This window comes from Magnolia sinica, chromosome 17 (genome assembly GCF_029962835.1).
Source record: "Magnolia sinica isolate HGM2019 chromosome 17, MsV1, whole genome shotgun sequence".
Classification (NCBI taxonomy): domain Eukaryota; kingdom Viridiplantae; phylum Streptophyta; class Magnoliopsida; order Magnoliales; family Magnoliaceae; genus Magnolia; species Magnolia sinica.
Window position 1 is genome coordinate 61196280 of NC_080589.1, and position 9252 is coordinate 61205531.

Consider the following 9252-nt stretch of genomic DNA (forward strand, 5'->3'; position numbering starts at 1 on the left):
AAGGAAGATCCAAACCTTAAGTGGACCACATCACAGGAAACAATGGAGAGACTAGTGTCCACCCTTCAAACCTTCCTGAGCCCACAGTGATATTTATTCATCATCCAACCTGTTCACAAGGTCAAAAACATGGATGAAGGAAAATCACTAATACCATCTTGATTCAAAACTTTTGTGGGCCCTGATAAGTTTTAAACACCATGCATGCATTCAATCCCCACTAATAAGTTTTCAATCCCCACTGTTTCCTTTGGTGTGATCCACTTCACGTTTGGATCAACCTTGTTTTTGGGCTCATGACCTACAATATATAAGCTAACAAAATGGACAGACAGCTACATCGTGGTGGGACCCATTGAGCTTTGACACCAGCTAGCTGGCTGGTGTTTGGGTCACCAGCCAAACAGCGTGTCCATGTCTTTTATGAGTGTTAACGGTCCAAAATCCACCAACACCTCACCCATCCGAACCCTGCGTGCATCAATTGCACCTAATCAACTCATAAGGGGCCCGTAAAATGGGGTTGATCCAATCGAGTGGGTCACCCCATTGGGAACTGAAAGCCCCGGACCCCCAACTTCGCCAGCTATTAGCGGAAAAATGAGGCAAAATCCAAAACTCCATCACCACACTACACAAAACAGTAGTGGACCCGAAATACACATCATGGACACTTTCTTGGGCCCACCGTGATGTTTATATGGCATCCAACTGTTCATACGGTTATTCGAAAGGTGATGAACAAAAAACACAAATATTAGACCTTTTTTTTTCAGGAAAAAAAAAAAAGAAGAAATTTTATTCACAAGATGAGCAATACAGCTGAGACTCTAGAATTACTGTATTAGATTGATCCAGAACTTCAGTGACCCTAGGAAAGTTTCAATGGTAGGCATTTAATTACCAATATTTCCTGTGGATGGCCCACGTGTGTCTTAAATCTGCCTTTTTTATGAGCTCTCATGTCCTAAGATGAGTTGGCCAATTTGCTGGACAAAGTGGATGTCACACTCATAACACAGTGGACCCCACATCTTTTTGCTTACACGGGCTCCATATAAGTCAGGTTTTACAGAGAGATACCAAGCTTTGGTTTAGATAGGATCCCAACAAGTCAGGTTTTACATGGTCCCACAACTTCTGTTTACATGGGACCCTCAGCACCAGTTCTACACAATGCATTAAATACCCAAGAGCAGTGAGGTCCACCAGTTCCATACGTAAAATCCACTCCATCCATCAGGTTCTATCCTTGAGTCTAGGCTGTGAGGCAAAAGAAATCATCCAAATCCATAACTCAGGCTGGCCACCCCTAGGAATAATGGATTGGATACCAACCATTGGTTTGTGTGGAGCAACCAGCAGGTGTGTATGTGACCCATTCAATTCACTTTTGTTGCTAATAAATAGGGAACTGTTTTAAAATCTTGCTAGCATTACTATTATTATATAAAAGAGGTAAGCTACATGAATCGTACCGGTAGATGCCGGACCCATGTGATGTATATATCACATCCGACCCGTCCTTATATCAGATCCGTCACCTCAGTAACCCCCAGGGTCCAAAACTCAGGTATACCAAAGCATATGGAATAGTGGAGACCCTCACCCACCCTTGATTTTCAGTGGGGCCCACCTGTATTGCTGAACCACCTGATTTCAACGGGTTGGTTGAAATACATTGGAGTAGATGTCACGGACATTTCACCCAAGGCCTGACATCTAGAGACGAACCTGATTTATGGAGTAGATGGGACGGACAACACAGTGGGCCCCACGGTGCTCCAGTGTCCTTAACGCTTGTAGGATACCAGTTTTGGGGTGCACGGCTTCAGTGAATCCCTCACTTAAGGCTCACATTGATGTATGTGCCTTGCATCCATGCCGGTCATCCATTTTGAAAGCTCATTTTAAGGCATGATCCTAAAAATGAAATAGATCTAAATCTCCAACAGACCACACCAAAAGAAACAGTGGTGATTGACCATTAAATACTTATTGTGGGCCACGAAAGTTTTGGATCAAGCTGATATCTGTGTGATCCCTCCATCCAGATCCTTGTGACCTTATAAACAGATTAGGTGGCAAATAAACATTCCAGTGGCACCAAGAAGTTTTTAATGGTGGGTATTCAATCACAACTGTTTCTTGTGGCGTGGTCCACCTAAAATTTAGAACTGCTTCATTTTTAGAAATAATAGCCTAAAATGGGCTTTCAAAAGAACAGCGTGGATGTATGACACATATATAAAAGTGGGTCCAACAGTCAATGATTAACCGAAGTCATGCTTGGATTTGGGAGGAGGCTCTGTTATGATAGAACGTAGAGTTAGGGTTGTCAACCTACCGGGTTAGGCTGTGCCAAGTTCTGTCTAAGTACAGCCCGCAATTTTGCATGTAAGATTAAATCCGACCTGAGCCTGTAACGGGATCGAGCCAGGCCATATGGTGTAGACAAGGTTAGGCCCAAGTTCAAGCCCGACCCCAAAAGGTGCATGAGAGACTAGTGAGAATTTCTCCTAATGGAATTTCCAAATAGATAGGAGATGTGGATATGAAGAAGTGGAACGCTGCGCATTGGTCTCTGTTCTGCTTGCTTCTTGGTCTGCTGGTTAGGCTTCAAACTTTGGATCGTTGCTTACTTTTCTTTTTTCGTTTGTCTTGTTTGGATTGAGACTGAGATTTCTTCGTACATTTTGCTTTGAGAGGATCCCATATATTATATAGGTCATTTGCAAGGGTCTTAGTCCTTCTCTACCCCATCCTAGATGTTTTTTTTTAAAAATCTTTTCAATAAAATTTGTAGATGGTGTGCTTCCAACTTTCTAAAAAATAAATGAATAAATAAACATAAAATCATTTTATTGAAGGACTCTGGAACAAGGAGAAAGAAGATGATTACAAGTTGCAACAAGGCCAAATGAAGTTCTTTTTTTTTTCTCTTCTATTTAAAACAACTACAATTTATGCCTTCTTTCATAGATAAATAAAGTTGTTGTTCTACTTGGGATAACATATTAGTACACAACTGGTATCACAAAAAAGGATATTACAATTCCTAGACTGTAAGTTCTTTGGCATAAAAACCTTTAGTTAGAAGATAACCATCACACAAGAAAACATCTTTATTCTTTAAGCTTGCTTCTACAACATTTGAAGTTTGATCACCAATCCTAGAAATCTACATTCTAGATAAGCATCGATTCCACACACTGACCTATGCATGTATCACAACAAGAAAAACACCTCTGTGCTTGATTATTTTTATATAATCGACATACAGTAATAATGTTCTAGCCACTACATGCTCACAACCTCAATAATTTTCACACACCTGATTATACCTTGAGATCGAACAGTTGACATAATGTAAGTGCATGGAATGACTCCAGAGAGAAAGAAGGCCCACCAACAGATAGTTCCTGAGCCACATGGTGCATGGTTGGACGAGAGTTTGGATCTGGCCGAATGCATGCCATTGCCATTGACACGGCAAATACGACCTTCTGTGCAACCTCCGTCGTCGGATCGGAGAGACGTTGGTCCAGCATATCCTTTAGCAGTGTATCATCTCTATTTGGTGATGACAATGAGGAGATGAGCTCCCCAGGATGCCTTCCCATCATCACTTCAAGTGCCACAACACCAAAGCTATATACATCGCATTTTTCAGTCACCCTCATTGTATATGCAAGCTCTGCAAGAAAGAAGATAGTTCAATCATGTTCTTTACCCTTTGTAATCATCAATAAATAAACTCTTATCAATATATCAAACTAACATGGGTTTCTTAATCTAGGTTTCATATCTTTTACGCTCTTGTGCACTAACCCCTAGGCATCTTTATAGGCTGAGCATGTGCCAAGAGATGTATTTGGTACATCTAGTAGGTGAATAAGATGGGCTAAACTTTCAGATGATCTCACTAGAAAGTCAGGATGATCCACTCATCAGGCATACCACATATATATATTGAGTGCATACTGTTTGCTGCTGCTGCTTCTTTTTTTCTTCGAAACCGTCCATCGTTTTGACATGGTGTTGGCCTACCTGATGAGGGGACCAACTTAAACATTGTGTCAGGTCATCTGCATGGTTGGGCCTACTTTTATGTCCACCTTAGATCTCCAAGACACGGGAGAAGTTGGCATGTGTGAACAAGACTGTAATGGTGTCCACCCAAGGGTATCTATGATATTCTACTAAGGCTTTAAGTCTGTACTAATGAGGTCCATAGTTCCAAGATAGACTATCAAGAGAGAGAAAGAAGAAGAAACAATTGTACACATTCAACAAAGAAAGATTATAAATTCAATGTCTGACATTTTCCAATCTAGGAACTTCTTTTGTTGTGTGGAGCATTCATTGTGTGGTACATCACATGGACAATTTGGATCTTAGAACTATGGATCCCCTGTACAATGGAGAAAATCCAACCATGCTCTGGGATCTATTGGCAGAGCATTGCATCATGCCATGTTTCCTGATGCATCATTTTCAGATTTACTTGTATGGGCTAAAAGCTATGAGCTTTTTCAATCATTTCCTTAAATAACAATAACTCATATCCACCTAAACTTGGTATTCTTGTAAATCAATCTAGACCATCTGAAAACATGACCCATATTGTAGATGGAGAAGATCCCATAAACGATACTTATAGAAGGATTCTATCCAACCATTTGGTGGCCAACAAATGTATGGTTGAGAAATAGTCAGTGCCATACATTTAATAATTGATAAAGTATGGTTAAAGTCTGTTTGATAAATGTGAATCACAGTTTAGTTTTACCATATTATCTTTACAAGGCCTCTTATAGTCGTTGCATGGATTAAGGAATCTTAGAGAGAAAAGGGAAAATTTTCAAATATGAATTTTTCATACATTCCAATCACCTTTGAATGCCTCATCTGACAATAGTGTGGTACTTTAATGCAAAATTTTTATAGTACATTATTACTAAAAAATAAAGACTAATTTATAATAAAACTATCAAGTGTTGAGAATGTATCAGCGACTAACCTGGAGCAATGTATCCATATGTGCCTGCGAGCGTAGTCCAATTGGACGAATCAGGTATCAGCAATCGTGCGGTGCCGAAATCAGAGACACTAGCCTCAAGTTCTGAATTCAACAGAACGTTGTTGCTTGATAGGTCTCGATGGACAATCGGCAGGGTGCAATCATGGTGCATGTAAGATAAAGCATGGGCAACACCTTTAATAACCTTCACCCTTAGAGTCCAGTCTAACTGTGCAGCTCGTTCATCATTGCTTAGGATGCTTGCCAAGCTTCCCTTTTCCATGTACTCGTAGACTAGAAATGAGCATCGAACATGAGAGCAAAAACCATAAAGCTTTACAATGTTACGATGACGGATTTCAGTTAATGCTCTTATCTCATTTCTAAAACTTCTTTGATTAGATTGATCACCGCCTTCTAGCTGGCAAAGTTTCTTCACAGCTAATACTTGGCCCATCGGTAGATTTGCTCTGTAAACTTTTCCATACCCTCCAGTTCCAATGCAGTATTTGTCGTCGAAACCCTCTGTTGCCTCCACAATGTCTTCAAACACAGCATTTCCATTATAATTCCATATTGAAAATGGATTTCCAGTGCTCCTCTCAAGAACTCCTTTCTCTATATTTTTTCTTCTTTGGTAATAAATGGAAGAAATGCCAAAGATTGCAAATAACAGAAACAGCGCCACCAAGAGAGGAAGAATAATGAGGACCACAACTCTATGGCCTTGCTTCACATCACCATGACTGATTGAAGAGGTATTGCAAGGTCTCAAACCTTGCACTTCACCACATAAGCCCTTATTATTTATGAATGCCTCTGCAGGAGCCTTTTGAAAGCTTTTGCTTTTGGGAAGCGGACCTTCCAAAGCATTGTATGAAAAATCAATGGATTGCAAGCTGACCATCTCTTGAAAAGAAGGCGGAATGGAGCCTGACAACATGTTGTGGGAGAGATTTAACTTTTCCAGCCTAACCAATTTTGTGAGTTGTGGAGATATCTCTCTATTGAGGGAGTTATGACTTAGATCTAGTAAGCCCTGTAGGTATACTAGGTTACCGATCTGAAAAGGAATGCTTCCATTCAAAATGTTTTGGCTCAATTTGAGATACTGGAGTTTAGAGCAATCCCCTAATTGAGGTGGTATTGGACCACTTAGGTGATTCATTGACAAGTCAGGAACCTCCAAATTGGATAGGTTTCCAATCTCTTGGGGTAACTGACCAGAAAGCTGGTTATCATTTAAAGTCAAGTTGAACAAAGAAGTCAGCCTCCCAAATTCCTTTGGAATCTCTCCTACTAGATGGTTTGAAAAAAGACCAAGCACACCTAGCTGTGTCAACTGCCCAATCTCTTGAGGAATTCTACCGGTGATCATGTTCCCGGAGAGTTGTAGCATTGTCAAGTTTTGGCATCTTCCCCAATTCGGTGAGAGTTCACCAAACAACATGTTGTCGCTGACATCCATGAATGTGAGATGCGGGTATACACCAAAGGCTTCCGATATATTTGCAGCAAGCCGGTTTCCATTGAGTCGTACTCTTGTTAAGCTAGTGCAATTTCTGAAGCTTTTTGGGATCTCACCAGTGAAATGGTTGTCAAATGCAGTGAAGACTTGAAGAGATCTGCCTTGGCATAACTGAGGTAAATAGCCAGAGAAGTTGTTGCCACCCAAGTAGAGTTTAGAAAGATTTGTCATGTTTGTCATTTCTTGAGGCAAGGAACCAGATAATTGGCAGTCAAAAAGGGACAAAAAAGTAAGCTTGGTCAAGTTCCCTAAAGTGGAAGGGATAGAACCTGTTAGAATGTTATTGGACAGAACAAGATTGTTGAGATTCATTAAATTCCCAAATTGTGGAGGAATTGAACCAGAAATTTGATTTTGAAAGAGGAAGAGGACTGTCAGCTTTGTCAAGTTCCCTAAAGTGGAAGGGATAGAACCTGTTAGAGTGTTATTGGACAGATCAAGATTTTCGAGATTCATTAAATTCCCAAATTGTGGAGGAATTGAACCAGAAATTTGGTTGCTGTAGAGATACAAAATTGTAAGGTTTCTCAAATTACCCAAAGCAGGAGGGATCCAACCAGTCAGATTGTTTTGGTACAACGTCAGCTCAACCAAATTCTTGAGATTCCCTAATTCTGCAGGAATTGTGCCTGAAAACTGATTTTTGAATAAATACAAAATTGTGAGCATGGACAAATTACCCAAAGCAGGAGGGATCGAACCACTTAGACTGTTATTATGCAATGTTAGCTTATTTAGATTCATTAAATTCCCGAGTTCTGTTGGAACTGAACCAGAAATATGATTTTGAAAGAGGTAGAGGACTGTCAACCTTGTCAAGTTCCCTAAAGTGGAAGGGATAGAACCTGTTAGAATGTTATCAGACAGATCAAGATTGTTGAGATTCATTAAATTCCCAAATTGTGGAGGAATTGAACCAGAAATTTGATTTTGAAAGAGGAAGAGGACTGTGAGCTTTGTCAAGTTCCCTAAAGTGGAAGGGATAGAACCTGTTAGAGTGTTATTGGACAGATCAAGATTGTCGAGATTCATTAAATTCCCAAATTGTGGTGGAATTGAACCAGAAATTTGATTGCTGTAGAGGAACAACAGTGTAAGGTTTCTCAAATTACCCAAAGTAGGAGGGATGGGACCAGTCAGATTGTTTCGGTACAATGAAATCCCAACCAAATTCTTGAGATTCCCTAATTCTGCAGGAATTGTGCCTGAAATCTGATTTTCGTATAAAGACAAACGTGTGAGCATGGACAAGTTCCCTAAAGTGGAAGGGATGTAACCATCTAGATGGTTAATGGACAAGACTAGCTCATTCAAATTCACCAGATTCCCTATTTCCACAGGTATTGATCCATTTATTTTATTTCCCCTGAGATACAAGATTTGGAGATTTGTAAGCAGCCTGATTTCAGATGGAATGTTTCCAGTGAGTTGATTGTATTGGAGCCGAAGGGAGATGAGTTTGGTCCAATTGGTGAAGAAAATTGGAGCTAGTTCGCCTCTAATTTCATTAGATGAGATGTCTAACTCTGAAATGCGGCTAAGATTAGCCATTGAAAGTGGTAAAATGCCAGAAAGATTATTTGCAGACAGATCGAGGGACATGAGTTTGTAAAGAGTGCCAATATGGGCTGGGATGGTTCCGGTGAGAGTGTTGCCACTGAGATTGAGATGAACGAGGTTTGGAAATGACAGGAAGCTCAAGTGGTCGAGCTTACCTTGCAAGCCTGCACTCGGTAAGCTTATCTCTGTTACACTTCCAAGGCTGTTGCATGAGATCCCAGTCCATTTGCATGGAGAGATTCCGTTGGTGCTGCCATTAGCAGCAGGAAGCGACCATGAATGGAGAGCTTGTGCTGGTGAGAGGCTGGCTTTCCATTTCAGGAGAGCATCTGTTTCTGGCAGTCCTGCCGTTGCAAATGATGATGTTGCATGGGAAGAAAGAAATGGTAGGAAAAAGAGGAGAAAAGAAAGGGAGAGAGATTTATGTATGGCCATGGCTGTTGTTGCTTATGGTATGTTACAAACTTAGGAGGGATATGGGTATTTATAGGAAAAGATTGATACACTTGGCTTCGATTGCTGCTCGTCATTCTTACGAGTGAAAAAAAAGGTCATTTGATACACACATGCTGAAAAGTATTGACTTGTTGTACACATTATTTTAACGGTTTCGATGACGATTGTGCACTTGCAGAGAATCAACGTCTAACATAGCATTCTCATTTTCTGATTTTCTATCATTACATCAGTGCTGATGTCACATGTCTTCCTATCGCTGATATGCACCTGTGATGTTTAACTTATATTCACTCCATCCATCTTTTTAAAGATAAGCCCAAATAAGAGGGAGATCCAAAGCGCAAGTACCCAACATCACAAGAAATAGTTTAGAAGGAAACCCCATCATTCATAACGCAAGTGAGCCACATCACAAGAAATAGTGGAGATGGAAACTCCAATCATTAATACCTTCTTGTGGTGCATCTTGATGCTTATGTACCATCTTACATGTTCATAAGGCGATTCTTACATGCATGAATGAAAAATACGAATATCAGTCTTATACAAAACTTCTAAGACCCTAAAGAAATTTTCAATAGTGGTATTCAAACCCTTTATTTCTTGGATGCTCTGAACTTTGGAGTTGAATAGAAGTGAATTGGTTGTGCCCCTGCACAGAAGATGTTCCAGTAGGTGGTAG

At 40.3% G+C, this 9252-nt stretch overlaps 1 protein-coding gene across 2 annotated transcripts; it reads right to left on the reverse strand.

Annotated features, from left to right (window-relative positions):
• Nucleotides 1-2789: 2789 nt before the first annotated feature.
• Nucleotides 2790-8552, reverse strand: LOC131231562 (MDIS1-interacting receptor like kinase 2-like). 2 transcript variants are annotated; one of them, XM_058227791.1, is made up of 3 exons: nucleotides 7664-8552; nucleotides 5024-6799; nucleotides 2790-3697 (listed from the first exon to the last, which is right to left on the reverse strand). In XM_058227791.1, exons 1-3 carry the CDS (start codon nucleotides 8544-8546, stop codon nucleotides 3339-3341), a joined length of 3018 nt encoding a protein of 1005 aa, XP_058083774.1. In that variant the 5' UTR covers nucleotides 8547-8552; the 3' UTR covers nucleotides 2790-3338. The 2 variants fall into 2 exon arrangements, with proteins under 2 accessions (XP_058083774.1, XP_058083775.1); XM_058227792.1 differs by lacking the exon at nucleotides 7664-8552 and adding an exon at nucleotides 6965-7657 and having other exon boundaries at nucleotides 5024-6820.
• Nucleotides 8553-9252: the final 700 nt, after the last annotated feature.

What these genes read in the sequence shown, in the direction of transcription:
- LOC131231562 (XM_058227791.1), bottom strand. Translation starts at nt 8,546, where the DNA reads ATGGCCATACATAAATCTCTCTCCCTTTCTTTTCTCCTCTTTTTCCTA. An exon ending in TCCCATCCCTCCTACTTTGG is followed by an intron (nt 6,800 to 7,663) that starts GTAATTTGAGAA and finishes CTTCCACTTTAG; the next exon opens with GGAACTTGACCAAGCTTACT. An exon ending in ATATGGATACATTGCTCCAG is followed by an intron (nt 3,698 to 5,023) that starts GTTAGTCGCTGA and finishes TCTTTCTTGCAG; the next exon opens with AGCTTGCATATACAATGAGG.